Source organism: Pyrgilauda ruficollis, unplaced genomic scaffold (genome assembly GCF_017590135.1).
Source record: "Pyrgilauda ruficollis isolate IOZ18807 unplaced genomic scaffold, ASM1759013v1 scaffold365, whole genome shotgun sequence".
Lineage (NCBI taxonomy): Eukaryota > Metazoa > Chordata > Aves > Passeriformes > Passeridae > Pyrgilauda > Pyrgilauda ruficollis.
Window position 1 is genome coordinate 45,299 of NW_024525101.1, and position 17,278 is coordinate 62,576.

The following is a 17,278-nucleotide window of genomic DNA, read 5'->3' on the forward strand; positions in this document are numbered from 1 at the left end:
GACAAAAAACTTGAAGAATTAATGTTTCTTTTGCTAATAAAATGATGAGAAGGCCCCTATAATTTGCTGCCTATAATCTTAACACAGATGTGTCAGAAAATTAAAAATATAGAAATTATGGATCCCTATGACATAGGAAAATTGTAACAGCTTTGTCTAAGATGTTGAAAATTTAGGTGTGGATATAGCTTGGGCACCTGCATAAACAAATTGATATTTATATACTAAAATAGGTGACCAGCTGCAATCTGAAAGAACTTACAATAAGGCTAAGCAGGTTTGTCATGCACTGAAACATAGAGCTGAAAGCACAGTGCAGTAATGAACAGGGCCTTACTGTAACACAGGCAAGAGGTATGCTGTGTTATTTCTAACACAGCTGCCAATCTGTGGTCTTAAGATATTAAAGCAAAGCTGGCTATTTTTCTTGAGAATGTATTTATTAGATAATCACCATCTAATTGGATTTGACAGCACTAACAAGAGCTTATCTAGGCTTATAAATGAAAATATCTAAAAATTCCAGAATTCAAATATAGTCCTTCCTCCAAGTTACCATTTCTATGCTTTGTTGGTGTGCAAAAGTGATCTGAAACCTCAGGACAGATTTTAAAATTTCCCCATGTCTTAATACACTGCAGTCTTCAAATTTACACAGAGCTGCAGTTCTCCTGGTTTTTCTCAAGTGTGACTCATCTAATTTAGCACGACAGCTGAAAAATTATGTCAGATGTGTTACAGTTCAGTTTAAAAAACATCCTCTACCTGGTATCTCTGCAGTGATTGTCTTGCTGCTCCCTGAAGCCTCTTCATCATCATCATCTGATGAGCTCGTGCTTGAGTCACACGTCAGGTCACTTTCACTGGTACTGCTGTCCTGAAGCAGGTTGTACTTCTTGCGAGCAGCTGCCTCCCGCTTCTGTCTCAAGAGACGGATTCTTTCTTTGTGCTTTTGACTTCTATGACCTTTTACCTTGGTAGCTCGATCATTCTGCTTATCACTAGACTGTCGGTTTTTCTTGGCAGCCATTGTTGAAGTCTCACTTTCGGACCTGGATCTCCTGGATTTCCTCCCAACTGCAGCCCCAGACACTGCAGAAAGGTCTCCCTCTACAATACCTTCAGCTTGACAGGGCTCATTCTCTTCTGCAGAAGACAATGTGTCTGAGTCAGCCAAATGCCCGCTGGAGGAAGGGGAAAGCATGCAGTGATTAGAAGAGTCACTCTCATAAACTCGACCACCCATTGGCCTATCGCTCTCTGTAGATGCCAACTGAGACTCAGAAGAGTCTCGCCTCAGTTCCGTCAGTAAGCAAGGCATTGAAGAAAGCACCACTGAGTCTGCTGCAGCGTGCATGTTGTCTTTCTGAGTTTGTGTCTCAAGTTCTATAGGTCCATCTTCATCAGGAGCAGTTTCTTGCTTTTCAGAAGTCTTTGGTGGAACTGAATCAACAAGTTCTGCTTTTCCCACTGTCTCCATCTTCATTTCAGAACACTAAGGTCCTCCTGGTCTCAAAGCATGGAGCACATGGTCTGGAAGACTGGGTGAACTAGATAAGGTCTTCAGCAATACAGCAGCCTAAACAAGAACAGAAGAGGAAGAATAATTTACTCAAATAACTCAGTCCTGCTCTTCACAGTATTACCTAAACGACACATTGCTTTCAGTTACAGACAGTATGTTCATAGAATCCTAGAATGGTATGGGTTGGAAGGGACCTTCAAGATCATCTCATTCCAAACCCCCTGCCATGGGCAGGTGTTGAGACTCAAAAACCCATCCTGGCCTTGAATACTTCCAGAGATGGGGCATCCACGACTTCCTTGGGCAACCTGTTCCAAGTGCCTCATCACCCTCAGTCAAAACTTTCTTCCCAATATCTAATCTAAACCTGCCCTCTGTCAGTTTGAAGCCATTCCCCCTTGCCGAAGTCCCTCTCCACTTGTAATTCAACATATAATAAAGATCTCTCATTCAACACATTTGCTTACAGATGAATGGTATGGAACAAATAATTGATGGGTTTAGAAGTATAGAAACAATAAATTTACAGCACTTTAAAAAGTGCAGATGAGAAAAATCAGTAGAATATTTAATTTACTGCTTTTAAAAAGTGCATTTTTGCAGACAAGGGCAATTAGTACTTGAAGAGCCCAAGAAAGCATGGATGGCTCAAAAAGATTTTTCAGTACCCTGACAATCCTTCATCAGATTGCTGATCCATCCCAAGCTTCCTCTAACTGTATGTTTGTAATTGCATGCTGTTTCCCCCCCTCCATCTGCAGCACAATTATGAGGCTACTTCCCCAATTCTAAAAGGTGCCGTGAAAATCTCGGTGTTGTCCTGCTCACCCTAACCCACTTTGAAACTTCATTTTTAAAGAAAATTAAAAGAGAGTTCATGCTTCCTTTGGGCTAATGAATGAAATGCTGTATGGTCCAAGGGAATTATGAAAATACTTATGGGAGAGAAACACCAGTGTTAAGGAAAGAAAGGTTAGTTAATCTCAGACAACAAAAGAAAGATAAGTTCAGGTCTGCTGAATGAGAAACAAAAACCCCAAACACAGAGCAAAGCATTTTACTTCCAAAAAAAACAAAAAGAGGCATAAAATACATACCGTAAAATACAAGAACATACATATAAAGAAAAAATGTTTGTGAATACTGAGTAAAACTCTCTTAAAAGCAACTTAAAATAAGAATTTTCAGAGATTGTAATTTAATGCAGGTAACAATTTATTTCTAAGGCCACAGCACAGCATCAACAAACCCAAATGAGTACACATGTTGAGACATAAATACATCCCTATACTGTAATAAAATCACTATTTCTATCTATTTCACCCACAAATCTTCATTACCACATAATTCTTCTACTATCACATAATTCTTCTATTACATGGGTAAGTAAAATACAGATTTGATGACTGAATGACTAACCAAGTGTTATACACAGTGGGATTTGTATTGTACCTGCTAGAGCAACTCCCAGCTTTTCTAAGAATTTTTAAATGTACATGCAAGGAAAAATTTGGTTGCTCAAACACATATCAAAAGAGTACCAATCTGGCCAAAAGGAATATATTTAAATATTCATACTAATAACTGCAGAACAGCTACTGCACTATTCAGCCTTTTAGCCCAGAGAACAAAGAAGAAAACTTGACAAGAAGCTAAAGGGCAGCTAAAATGAACTAGAGACTTTTCACAAATATCCTACTTAGAAATACCATCTACATAGCAGCTTCCAAAGGGACTATAAGAACACCTATACTTGCTTTTCCATCTCTCTGGCCTATCAGCCAGAAAAAAAAATGTTTCATCTACATGTTGCCACCTTGCTAACAGTCTAATTACGTTTTTATAAGATTTTTTTATCATTAAGTAGGAATTTAACTACTTGTGAAAAATGCATATTATACGATTGACTTTTCGCAAATATTAAAATTAATATTCTATGCGTTATATTAGAAAGTTATGCTGTATTAATCCTTTTCAGTAGTGTGTTAAATAGTTTTAGGCTATAACATAATATTAAAATAGAAACTATGCGATGTAAGATACTTTTTTTAACTAGCTCAAGAAATTCTTCGCACAGAGATAACAGCAACAAGACACTAAAATCCCAAAGAGAAGAATTATTGCCTCCTTATCGGGAAGAACCAGACTTGGTGGGGACTGAGATGACTGATTTACAAGATGAGGGGGGGAAGTTGACAAGAACCAGAAAACACCCTTTGTTTGAAAATAATTTTTGAATCATGTATGAGATATATGAATATGCAACAGGCTAGTGCGTTTAAGAGTTAATCCTTTGTTAGCGACCCATGCTTTCCAGAGGAAAGCATCTGAACGTTCGTAATCCTTCACTTTTTTATTGTCCTTTATTGTCCTAACTCTGATTGTCCAAATTTTTATTGCTCTAATTTGTATTACTATTTTTATAACCATTTTATTACTATTAAACTTTTAAAATTTTAAAACAAGTGATTGGCGTTTTTCACACTACTCAAACCATGCTGGTTTGATCCCTCATACAGTGATCAGTGAATTATATTTTCAGTGAGATGGCAGCACAGGGACTAGTAATTTCACAACACTATATCTGGTCAACATCAACCTGTGTTTCTGTATACATGAAAAAAATACTTGCTCTGGTGTGGTGTCCTGGGTTAAGAAGGAAGTGAGTTTTTTGGGAGGTTGTGGTCATTTGTTATGGACTGAGAGTTGATTATCTGAGGGGTGGTAACTGGATTGAGAATCTAAGGTTTTATCTCATCATACTGTGGTGGAAATCGGGGGGAGGAGGAGGAATGTTTTGGAAGGTTTTCATTCTGAGTTCTGTATCTGTTCCTTTTTACATATTGTAAGTTAATAAAGTTTTTTCCTTTATTCCTAAGTTGGAACCTGCTTTGCTCTATTTCTGGTCATATCTCACAGCAGTCACTGGGAAGAATATACTTTCATGGGGGCACTGGCATTGCGCCAGCGTCAAACCATGACATGAGGTTTGTACTCTCTAGGTCTCCTGAGCTGGCTATTTAGACATCAAAAATTTGAGTATTAGTATGTAAATAAAATACAACTTTGTCTTTATCTCAGTCAAAAAAAGTCTACTGTGACTCAGTTTGACGCAGGGAAGAACAGTTCAGGGGAAAATATCTATGACAAGAAAAGCCTTGTCTCAAAGAAAGAAAAACTAATGTCCTTATTTAGTTCTACTTGAGAAATTTATAGATCAGAGAGAGGAAGAGGCTATACTGAAAAAAATAACATTATTTTCTTGCCACTCACTTTTCTAGTAACAGTACTAGAAAAAGTAATCTTGAGGTGATGCTAGAGAAAGACCAGTTTTTTACTTAAATGAGAACACAGCACTGAAAAATGTTGTGATGCTTACTGACACAGATGGATACTTAATCAGACATTGCTTAGAAATATCATTCTCCTTTCATTGATGCACAGATACTGCACTTATTTGAAAAGGCAATTCCATAAAAACTTCTGTGCTAGATTTTTCCAACAGAAATTATTTTATTTCCTAGGCACACATAGAACACACCAGTATGCAGAAGCCATTAAACATCTAATCACCCCTATCTGGTAAATATTTTTAAATCATTCAATCACTTATAAAGTCATATGATTAGTACACTATAAAACCTCCACTTCACTGAAGAAATACAGAAGGATTTTGAAGGTCAGATTAGCAGAGACAGTCCAGCCTCTCTCATTGCCACTAACAGGGATGGACTTTATTCCCTAGTCTTTTACTACCCTACTTGTCACTGCGCAGTCATAGTCCCTCCTTTGCACCAGAACTGGCTTATCCTTTCGTGGGTAGATTCATTTCAGTAAGTCAAAAGAAAACAAAACAAGAAAATAAGTGCAATTTTCTGCCAGAGCTCGCAAGAAGCAGGGAAAGGAGGGCAAGAACAAACCATCCCTTTAGAAAAAAAATCCAAATTTGATAAAGTACCTGCTGTTTGGTCTCATCACACCTTAAACTCACAAGTTTCGACTAGACATAGGAGAGAGTACTCAGTGTTTCTTTCACAGCACTGTTTGCTCTGAGACTTTTGAAGATAAAAATTATTACAAAACCAAAAAATTAAATTCAAACAGAGGTGTTAGTAGCTTTTTAAAGTACAACTATACGTAATATATACTACTGCACAGAGTTATATAGAAAATAGCGTGCATGCCCTTCATCTATCAATAATTGGCCACTCATACATACTTTATAACATTTTTGTTTGGTTTGCTCTCATTAAATGTTCTTTATAATTGTATTTCTTACAATGTCAGAAGGAAATTAGTTTCATCCAAACAAATTATAAGGCCTGTGTTAAAGGACAAGCCACTGACTGAGCATTCTCACACTATTCAAGGAGTTGCATACATACCACCTGAGACTAACTGCTGGACTCAGTCCCTTTGCAGTGGGCAGGTTCAGTGGGCCAACAGGGGCCGGGCCCCTTTTGACTCCTTGCTCACACACACACACACACGCTCTTGGGCACACTTCCTCCTTCTTTGTGCTCAACCTTAGGCTTCCTGTAGGAGTCTCAAGCACTGGATTTATAAAAAATAACTTCATAGAGTGGCACAGCAGCAGGTCAGCTTGAGCTGTGTGTCTCCGGAGAGTGACCCAGAATAAAGAGATCCCTGGAGCAATTATATCCTTATGACCTGTACCTGCCCCTCATGTGTTCTTGACACACCTCTTGGTTCAATGGTAATTTTTAGTCTGGGATCTTCTAACATTTTATTGGGTTCTTTTTCTGTGTCCATGCAGACAGGCCATTAACTGTTCAAATCTTGTGGAGTTGCAGCTTCTGCTGACTGTTAGTCTCCTGATCTTCTGGTGCATCTGCTCACCTGTAGAGCATAGGAAACTAAAAAAAGCCCTAGACTAAGGATAAACATTACTTAGCAATGACTAAAACATCAGTGTGTTATCAATATTCTTCTCATACTAAAGACAAAACACAGCACTGTACCAGATATTAGAAAAATTACTAAGAAAATTAACTCAATTTCAGCTGAAAACATGTCTAGGTGTAAGTTCACAGCTTGCAGCTGACGGCTTCAGTAAATACAGCTACTCATTCTAAACTAGTAAAGCTAAGCAAACAACATGCTAAATCACACAGTATTATAGCTCTATATAAGTCATTCTACTTAAAACATACTCATTTATCCTAGACAACTAATATCTCTCAACAGCCTGAAATACTTAATAAAAAACCAAGGCAGCCTAAACTTAATTGTACATTGTCATTTTAGGTGTTATTGAACTGATTAATAATAAAGAGTGCCTAGCTTATATGATGCAAACCAGCTCTTTTTCTCAGAAGCTTATTACCAACATATTTCCTCATAACCAGAGTCCAACAGACCACTTCTTTTCCCTGCTTACAACTGTATCGCCTTCTTATGCCTGTTCTAGCAACTGTTTAAATGAAAAAAGGACACAATCTGGGTAATGAATAATTGATTGCAACACACAAGTCCACTTCATAGAATCTTCTCGAATCACATTCCTTTCCATTAAAAGTCAACATACGTAATTCAATGAAGTCACCAGTGACATTCTTGTACAAATAATGCATACAGATATCATAGAATCACAGAATGGTTTGGGTTGGAAAGGACCTTAAAGCTCGTCTTATTCCAACCACTTTACCGTGCGCAGTGACACCTTCCACTAGACCAGGTTGCTTCAAGCCCCATCCAACCTGGCCTTGAATGCTTCCAGGGACAGGGCAGCCACAACTTTTCTGGGAAACCTGTTCTAGTGCCTCACCACCATCACAGTAAGGAATTTTGTCCTAATAACTAATCTAAACCTCTCCTCTTCCAGTTTAAAGCCATCACCCTATGCCAAACAGCAAAATGTCTAAAAAACTAAAAACCAATCAATCCAAATAATTAGACCTCTATCAGAAAAAACTAATCTGCATCCAAACAAATGCAGAAATACAAACACTCTCTGGACCTCTCAAATGCTATCTTTTGGACTTGTTCGTATCCTCCCCAAGATAGCATACATTCTTTTTTATTTTCTCATAAGTGTCACACATACCCATGCACTTAAAACAACAGAAGTGCGACCAGTACTCATTTAACTGAACTCAAGACAGTTGACTCAGCTCTGTGTGAATATGTGTGCACAATGCTATAGGGCATATTTTTCATAACACTAAGACATTCCCACAGGGATACTGTGCAATTTATATAATACTCCTTTGAAAATTCTGCCCTAAAGCTGACTCATTGGCATACGATTCTACCTAAGGCATATCTCTGGGAGTGGAGCTGGTCCTTTATCAGATGATTCATAAATCAGGCCTGCTAGCAATCCTAAAGAATAGGACCCTTTGGAACAACATAGTAAAAGAATTGCAGAGTAAAACAAAAGAAGATTAAACTAATGCTATATTTCAACTGGTTTTGCATAAATAAACGAAGGTTAAAAATAGGCTGCTCCTACCAAGCATGTACAAATTATCCAAGACTGAATAAAAATTACAAGTATATGTGTTAAAACAAAGCTTTGCAGAGCATGCTTTACAACCTTGAAAAGCAACATTTTTCATTGTAAATAGGAAGCGATACTTTACATTTAAATACAGGTTTTTGCATTGCAATGCCTAATGCATGTATTCTGTTCAAATGAAAGATAACTACCAGCTATGGGTTAGTTCATAAGTCCGCACACAGGCTTCCAGAAAAATTCACCCATTAACCAGCTGCGCTGGAATCTCATAATGGGAAAAAAAAAATCAGAGTCCTAGTAAAAATAAATTCATCAGCACACAGATAAAAGCACACAAGGTTGGGTGCACTTAGCTTTCTAAAAATCTCATTTCTTTTTCACAGTGAAATCATATTTCTCAAGTACACAGCAATTTAAAGACTACAAGGCTCTCTAGTCTAAAAATCAGAGGGGGCATATCTTCATTACTATCTGTTCCTAAAAATTTAAGTGACTCACATTTAGATTTTTCATTATTCTATCAACAAAACCAGTGGCAGAAATCAATGCTAGGAGTGCCATACTTTGTTTCTTTTTCTCTCTGCTATATATTAGTTTGCAGAAGATCACACTACAGAGGATCATCATAAGGATGTGCCATGTTTTTCTAAGATTTTAACAAATTTTCCCACTTTACCTATCCATTTCTGTTACTCAAAGGAAATGTATTCTGTGTTTCCTCTGCTGGTTCATGCTGTTCTATATAAATAAACCTCCTCTTTTCAATAAATATGTATCGATTGTTCTACCGTGGTCAATAAAGTAACGCTCACAAAAAAAGTCATTTTAAATTGCTTGAGCATAATAGTAGTAAATTAATCATACTTTTCAGATTAAGAACATTTATCTCAAATATACTGAAAGTAATCAAACATTGAATCATTCACTAATAACTCGTTAGCAGATCAGGACAACTGCAATGTAACTTCAAAGTAGTAAAGCTATCTCAGTACTGCAGTATTCATTTGAGACGGTCTTGTGCTGTCTCTCAAAAAAATCAAATCTAGTCCAGCACAGACAGGCACAAATGTACCTTGCTATTGCTTATATTTGGAAATATTGAAGCAGAAATGAGTGCCATGAGGCACAGGCTGCAGTTACAGGAGCCCTTAAATTAATCTCAAAGGTCACTGGGGCTGTTAAGAGACAGAACTGCCTACATGCTGGGGCAGTGAGTGCCCATCAACTCCTTTTGTTATTCAACTTCACGGAAGAAAGCTATGCACTTTGGATAGTTGACTTAATGAAATCAGTCAGGGTCCAGAAGGACAGCAAGGTGAGTATTTTGCCTGACAGCAGCCACAGGCCTGGAGCAAGGGAGAGCATTGGAGATTCACCTGATCTTGCAAAACAGCACTCCAAAATTGCACAACCCTTGACATCTGACTCTCAGCAGATAAGAGAGCTGTTTTGTCAGGTTCTCTGCAATGTTCCTTTCCAGTAACAGTGCTGCCTACTTAACTGACACTACAACCACCCCAGCTCTCTTATGGGCACTTCCGTAGCTCACACAGCAACTCACCAGGATCTCTTCATCTTTTACAGCCATCTAAGAGCTGAAGGCACTGAACTAGAAGTGGTATGGACTTATGACACCCATTTGGTGAAGATGAATTATAAGATATTAAGCCACTACAGTTTGAAAATTTTTTATGATCAGACCTTGTCACGGTTTGAAAAGACAGGTGTCCGCTAAGGAAGACAGGAGCCTTCCTTGAAATGGAAAATGCAAACCCCCTCCCTCCGAATTATTATAATTTTGAAATTAAGAGGCTCTCAGGCAAAGATATGGGAGTAGGAATAACAGTTTTTTACTAGGAAAATTAAAAATACAAATGCAATAGTACAAACAAACAAAAACAAACAAAACAAAAAAACTCCACTGACAGAGTCAGAATACGACCTGACACCCTGTGGGTCAGGGTGTTGGTAGCAGTCCTATTAAATGGTGGCTGCAGTCCTCCTGGAGTGACAGATGTGGTTCTGTTGAAGCAGTGATCCTGTGGAAGGCTGTAGTTTTCCTCTGAAGGTCCAGTGGTGGTGTAGATGGGCCTGGTCTTCCTCTGGGAATCCTGTGGAGAAGACAGCTGCTCCTCTTGGAATACAGTGAGGAAAGACTGCTTCTGGTGTTCTAAATCTCAGATTATATCCAGGAAGGAATGCTTGGCTCCTCCCCCTGGGCAGGGCATCTCACAATGGGCTGATGTAATTTTATCAGTCATGCAGTGAGACTCAATGGCCCATTAACAGTAGATATCTCCCCGAGGGAGGATTGGTTGTGGAAGAGATAAACTGCCCAGTTAACAGAAGATAACTGCCCCATCTCTAACAAATGGGAAATAGAACACACATATATCTTACAACCCAGGACAGACCTTTTTACACGTATAAGCACAGGAAATAAACAAAGCCAACTCTCAGGTAATTTAAAGCTCAAAATACTTTCATTCAATTCCAATTAATGTCTTTGCTTTCAGCCAGTATCTTCCTGGCATGGAGCAGTAACTTGCTCATTTTATGGTGTGTGGTTTTGATGCCAATTTGGTTTTCATATTTTTTTTCTTTTAAATGCTCTCTGTATTTTTCACACATATTTTTGTAGCTCTGTAGTCCATTGTATTAGTGACGAGTTTCCCCAGTACTTTTCCATGGCCTTTCCCTAGGCAGAAACACAAAACAAATACCAGGGCTCCAAGCCCTGGGGAGTATAAGACCCCTATGCTTAGTTCTTCCTGGCTGCCAAGGTTGAGAACTCTTTGAGATACATTTTAATGGGCAAAGTACAGCTACTGCCTAAGGGGGGGCTCCAGAGAAAGGGCTTGACCTGGGGGGGGGGAGGAAATTGCATCACCACTTGTCCTCCTAATTGGTGCTTTTTTGTCAATTATGCTGATTTGGTGAAAATCTGTATTCACCCTGTGTGGGTGGGCTTTTGTGGACATCTTTTCATAACTGCAACTGAAGGCCTTCAAATAAAGATCCACTTTGATATTACCTCCTTACTAAAATTATCTTGAGTTTCATTTCTGAGTTGGAAAAAAGGCAACAGTTTAAGTCCAGCTGGCAACTAAGCACCACGCAGCCACTTGCCCACCACCCCTCCCACCCCAGGAGAACAGGGAGGAGAATCCAAAGTAAAACTTGTGGGTTGAGATAAGAAAAGTTTAATAATTGAAACAAAGTTAAATATAAGAATAATAATAGTAAATAAAAAAGAGAAAACCCAAGAAAAACAAGTGATTCACAATACAGTTACCACCCACTGACTGATGCCAAACCCCATCCCCAAGCTGCGATTAGCCTCCCTTCTAGGTAACTGCCCCAGTTTATATACTGGACATGACATTCTATGGTGCAGAATCTCTCTTTGGCCAGTTTGGGTCACCTGTTCCAGCTAGGCTCCCAGCTTTTTGTGCACCTCCTCACTGGCAGAGCATGAGACACTGAAAAGTCCATGACCTGGGTAAGCACTACTCAGCTGTTATATTTGTCGTAGTTTTGGAGACAGGCATACAACTGAACACGCCAAGATCATGCGACAACAGCCAACTTTTAGTGAGGGGGTTCAAAATTCCCATGCCTAAACACCTGATTGGTTGAGGTCTTAACACCGCCCAGCTCACTGGCCAATTAGATTTCTGCATTCAAGACTGAATGGGATTGGCTGGGATCCCCTGTTTGAGTTCGAATCCAACCTATCATTGTCTTACCTGGGGACTTATTTACTTCTATTCTCTAACAAACTAGGCTGGGACTTGGGGTCTGTTATGGCCTATTTCATCTGTTCAGGTTACAGACCAGCTGTAGCTGTGACACTCAGCAACAACCAAAACATCACTGTGTTATCAACGTTATTCTCATACTGAATCCAAAACACAACACTATAACAGCTACTGAGAAGAAATTTATAGCTGCTGAAACCAGGACATATGGTCTGGCCAACTGAGAGAACAGGTGACATGCCCAAATTCTACAGAAAGGCTGGAAAGGAGCTGTAAGCCAACCAATCCCTCACCTCAAGTCATTTTCTCATCTACAAGCCACTAATATTATTTGTTTATTTAATTATTAAGCTCATAGAATAAAATCTAAATATTGCAACATGGATTTGCAGTAGGCATACTACTAAAAATAAATGGTATCAATACACTAAAGGCAAAGTCATGTTGCATTCAAATTACGAAAATTTGACAGTAAGATACCAACTGCTGTTGGGCTGCTCTTGCCACCAAACCTTGATCTTTTCTGACCAGTATTAAGAGGTACCAATTGATTTCAGCACCCACCAAATTGCTAACAATCAATACCACAATCTTTACATGTCCGAAGTGCTCCTAAAGAAGAAAGCACTTGTGACAGTGGTCTTGGGACACAGTAAGCAAGAAGTATGTGGAAACGGAGCTGGCTGGGATAAATAGTGGTTTTGGGACTCAGTAGCATATACAGGAGGCATCAACCTCAGACCATGGGAAACGGGATACTGAAAAAGGGACATCTAGTCAGGTCATGGCGAGAAGAGTGTGGTCATGGGAGTCAATATGTTAATGGAACTATTCTATATTTGGTCAGGTTTCTGGTTCCTGTTGTCACTTGGTTCAGAACCTGTAACAAATAAGGTTGTGTTCCAAGTTTGCGTTCATGATTGGACCCCTGTCCTCAGATTACCCCTATACCTTGTTGCCTTTGTCAAGCCCCCCCCCCCCATCTTTGGATCTTGACCCTTAATTGTGCGGTTTCTACATCTGTTATTTTGCTATTAAAGCCTTTCTTTTTGGGCAAGTCCATCGCACCCATTCCTTTATTTTGCCATGTTCCCCTCGGCCAAGCTGGACTAGGGGTCGCAGTGAGCGAAGACTGCAACAGTTGGCACCCAAGAACAGGGACCTCATATTGAGGGACCTTCTTGGTTCGGTTTAGCTGGGTCTCGGACAACCGGTAGGACTTTTTTTTCTCTTCTGTAGATTAAATCGTCAGGCCTGATGTGGTTACGAGCTACCCTCAGAGTTGGCTCGCTTCCTTCAGATGCCTGCCCAAAAAGCAGGTAAGCAGTGAAAAAGGACATTTATTCTTGTTGCACCTACCCCAACCAGGTGGGCATAACCCATTTAATCCCAATTACTCTACAGGACAGGAATAAAACTGTCAAAATTAGAAAGGGACGTATATGGACGTTTTGAACTTTTATTAGCAGTCCACAGAGGAAAGGTTGTGTCCTAGGGTGAGGTTATGATGCTTGTATCCCCAATCGTGTGTTCTGTTGGTGCTGGATGTTATGTACTGTGTCTTCATGACTGGCTCTGAAGAGCAAGGTTTGTTTTGGTTTGTTATCAGCCTGCTCCCCCACAGCTGGCGGGACAGAGACGGGACAGTACATAGTGCGGCTTTTGCTTTTGGCTTTGCTTTTTGCCGCTTTGCTTTGCTCTTGCTCCTGCTTTGCTCCCGCTCTGCTTTTGCTTTTTGCTTCTGTTAGTTTAGCTAAGCAGTCCAGATTTTTTCCCCGGACTGTTTTTTCCCTTCCCTTTTTGGAACCATCCAAACCTGCTCCGGACTGGGACCTGGGAAACACCGAGAGTTTACATCTTGTGGCTGCAGCAGCTATCCCCAGCGCCGGAGGGAGCAACAACAGAGCCATCACTCCCAGGAAAGACTTTCTGAATTTGTCATCCTTTTCAGATCGGTGAAAGTGTTGTCATCTGGTATTGTTCATTTTGTGTGCTGGGGGTATTGTGCTTGTTAAATAAATAGGTTCTTTCCACTTCTCTCCGAGGAATCCTTCCCGAACCGGTAGGGGAAAGGGGCTGTGTGGGTTTGCTTTCTGGGGGAGCCCCTTTTGGAGGTTTTCTCCCAGATTTGCCCTAATCCAGGACAGGTTGAAAAGCACAAGTTAAAAAAATCTTCTAAAGTGGGTGTTTTGCAACTTCTCAGCAACTGTAGCCAGCAGTGCTGTGCCAGGTGCTGTCGCCACCACCACCCCCCGTGCTCGTCTGCCCACTGGGCGCTGCTTCAGCCCAGCCCTGCTTGCTGGCACTGCCACTTCTGCCTCAGCAGCGTGGCCCATGGGACAGCTGTGCCTGCTGCCAGCCTGGCAGCCACAGCCTGCAGGATAGCCTCACCTGCTGCCAGCTTGGCCCCACACGGTGCTTCGGAAAACAGCACAAACTAAAATTTTTTCCTTGGGCTTTTGGGACTTGGTAGGGGTCATACTTTATGACCTAGCTACTAGGGGGGACCTCCTCGAAGTGCGTCTGTTGGCTGCTTTCCAAAACACTGAAAGCTGAAGAGGAGCAACTCTCAGCGCTCAGCCCCGCCCCCACTTCGCCATCGCAGCATGAATCTAGTTTGGACTCTCCCCACAGAGCCACCGCTGCTCCCGAGGGGTCCAGGGCCGTCCCTTCACACGCTATTCCTTCCCAAACCGAGACTGCTTTTAACCCTTCCAACCCTGGGGGGGGATATGAGGGCGGAGTCCGTCCCAGATGCAGGAGCCCATACAAATTGCAACTCTTGCCCCTTCATACCCCTCCCCTTCTCGCCCTTTGCTCTACCCCAGAGTGGGACATGGGGCTGACATTGCCAATGTGCTCAAAGGAAACATCGGTCCGTCCCGTTACTTTGCCACCCCATGTCCACCTCCAATTCCTCCACTTGGGGTCCGAGACAGCAGTGGCCACGCTGTCTTGGATCCTCCTCCTCTGCCTTCCCTGTTCCTTCACCATCCCAACCTCCCTCCTATTCATCCGAATATCCTGTTGTATTCCCTGCTAAACACCCTTCTGACGTCTATGCCACCCAAGTCGCCATGTTGCCTCAAGGTTCCTCCCTCAGCTCCACCCCTGTCGCTCCGGGCCCCACCACTCCTGCTTCAGACTACAACTCCCAGCATGCCTCGGGCCACACCCCTCCTGGGAAAACCGGAACCACGCCCACCATGGTCCCAGAAGTGCTGCTCTCCAACATGGTGGCGCCCATGTCGGTGACTGTGCTGGAGAACAAGCTCTGCCTTTACCCATCCAGCAATAAGCACACTGTGCTTGCATCCTCCCCCTCCTCCTCGGAAGAAGACCTAACCTCTTCTGGATCCAGTGATTCCATCAATACATGGGAAAGGATACAGAAAAATGTGGTAAAGGATAGGAATTGGGAAATGGTTTCAAAAATCACTGCTTTTCCAGTGCAGTACAGAAGGGGGAGAACTATTCCTAAATGAGAACCTCTAGCCTATGGGAAAATAAAAGAACTGTGCAAAGCTGCCAAAGACCATGGAAGGGATTCTCCTTTTTTTAATAATCTAATATGGACTACTTTTACTGCACACGTATTAACTCCCCATGACTTAAAACATATGTTGACTGTGCTGCTATCCTCAACTGAATTCACTCTGTGGGAAGGAGGGTGGAAAAGAGTGTTATAACAATTGTTGCTTGACTGTGCTGAGGACCAAACACAGGCAATGCTAATACTAGAACATTTAACTGGAGAAGGGGCATACTCCCAGCCCAGTGAGCAAGCCACAAACCTCCCACAGCCAGTGCTTGATGATATTAAAAATTCAGCAATGAAAGCACTGATACAAGTGCCAGATGGTAACACACCTACACATGATTTTGTAGATATGAAGCAAGGGCCTGGTGAATCATACATGAAATTCATTGACCACCTTAAGCAAGCCATTGAAAAACAAATCATAGAAGAGAAAGCTAAAGACAAATTAGTGAAAAAATTAGGCATGTCAAATGCAAATCCTGAGTGCAAGAAAGTATGATGTGTCCTTCCCCTTGAGCCTGAGCCAACTTTAATGCAAATGATTGAGGCCTGTAATCGCCTCAGAACACCAGAACACTCGGCTACCCTAAAGGCTCAGGCAGTAGGGCAAAGAGTGGCAGAGGCTCTGGCAGCAATGCAGATTATTCCTCAAGAACCTCAACAACAGCAAGGTCCTAGCTCTGCCACACAAACTGTCCCCCAAGGACCACAACAAGGTCCTGGCCCATGTTTTGAATGCAGCAAACATGGACATTTCAAAAGCAACTGTCCCCAATAAGGAGCAAGGGCCAAGGCTCCTGCCTGTTCCAAATGTAAAAGGAGTTACTCTTGCACTAACCAATGTCACCCAAAACAGGGGGGTTATGGCAAGCTGGCCTAGGGAAACTTCCAGCAGAGCACAGAACAGCCCCGCACTATGACACAAATGCCTCAGCCATTTCTGCCCATGACCACCGGAATCCAGGTAGCTCAGAGCTTCAACACCTCCTCTCAGGGCTACGAGCAGCCTTGCCCCCAGGTTCCAGGTTGGAGCTGGCAAGTGTCAACCCAGTAACACTGATTATTTTACACACACCAATTCAACAGGTCAACTTGGGCCTGAAGATCGGCCCCATGAACTGTTAATTTTGGGCATGTGTAGATCAAGGACTGAGGGATTTTTTGTGTTGCCCTCTGTGTTATCAGTGACATCCCAACAAGAAATCAAAATCACTGTGTTAGCTATGTGCCCTGACCCACCTCGCTTTATCCCCCAGGGACTGGTAATTGTTCAAGCGATTTTGCTCCCTTAACAGGACTCTAAGAACATATCAGAGTCCTTAGTAATGTGGACTAGGATAACAAGCCGCAATCAGCCTCAACTAACCTGCACTCTAGAACTTAACACCAAAAAGATTATTCTTTCAGGACTCGTTGACACAGGTGCGGATGTGACAGTCATCTCACAGTCCAAGTGGCCTCCCAACTGGGCTCTTACACCTACTTCAGGAGCGCTATCAGGGATTGGAGGTACCAGCAACAGCCTGAGAAGTATGCAGTTGATTAGGTTCGAGGGACCCGAAGGCCATATCACCACCACCAGACCCTTCATGGTAAGAGCCCTCATAGTTTTGTGGGGATGAGACATTTTGTCCCAGTGGGGAATGCACCTAGAGAAAAATTTTTAAATGGAGCCATTGAGCAGTGTGACATCCTTAAATTAATCTGGAAAACTGATAATCCCATGTGGATTGATCAGTGGCCCCTCCCTGAAGCAAAAGTCGTCACGCTTAAGTCTTTAATACAAGAACAACTACAAAAGGGACACATTATACTGACCATAAGCCCATGGAATACACCCGTCATTCTCAACCAAAAACAAAACAGTGATAAATGGCAACTCCTACAAGACCTACGTAAAATCAATGAGGTCATTGAAGACATGGGCACACTACAACCTGGTTTACCATCCCATGCTATGATTCCTAAGG

At 41.6% G+C, this 17,278-nt stretch overlaps 1 protein-coding gene across 4 annotated transcripts in view; it reads right to left on the reverse strand.

Moving 5' to 3' along the window:
• The window catches only part of LOC121358006 (uncharacterized protein C18orf25 homolog), a 53,781-nt gene that overhangs the window by 24,067 nt on the left and 12,436 nt on the right, over positions 1–17,278 (reverse strand). For all 4 annotated transcript variants that reach the window (XM_041475839.1, XM_041475838.1, XM_041475837.1 and 1 more), the window contains exon 2: positions 766–1,579. In XM_041475839.1, coding sequence (XP_041331773.1) covers positions 766–1,486 — 721 coding nt within the window. In that variant the 5' untranslated portion in view covers positions 1,487–1,579. The remainder of the gene's footprint in view (positions 1–765; positions 1,580–17,278) is intronic.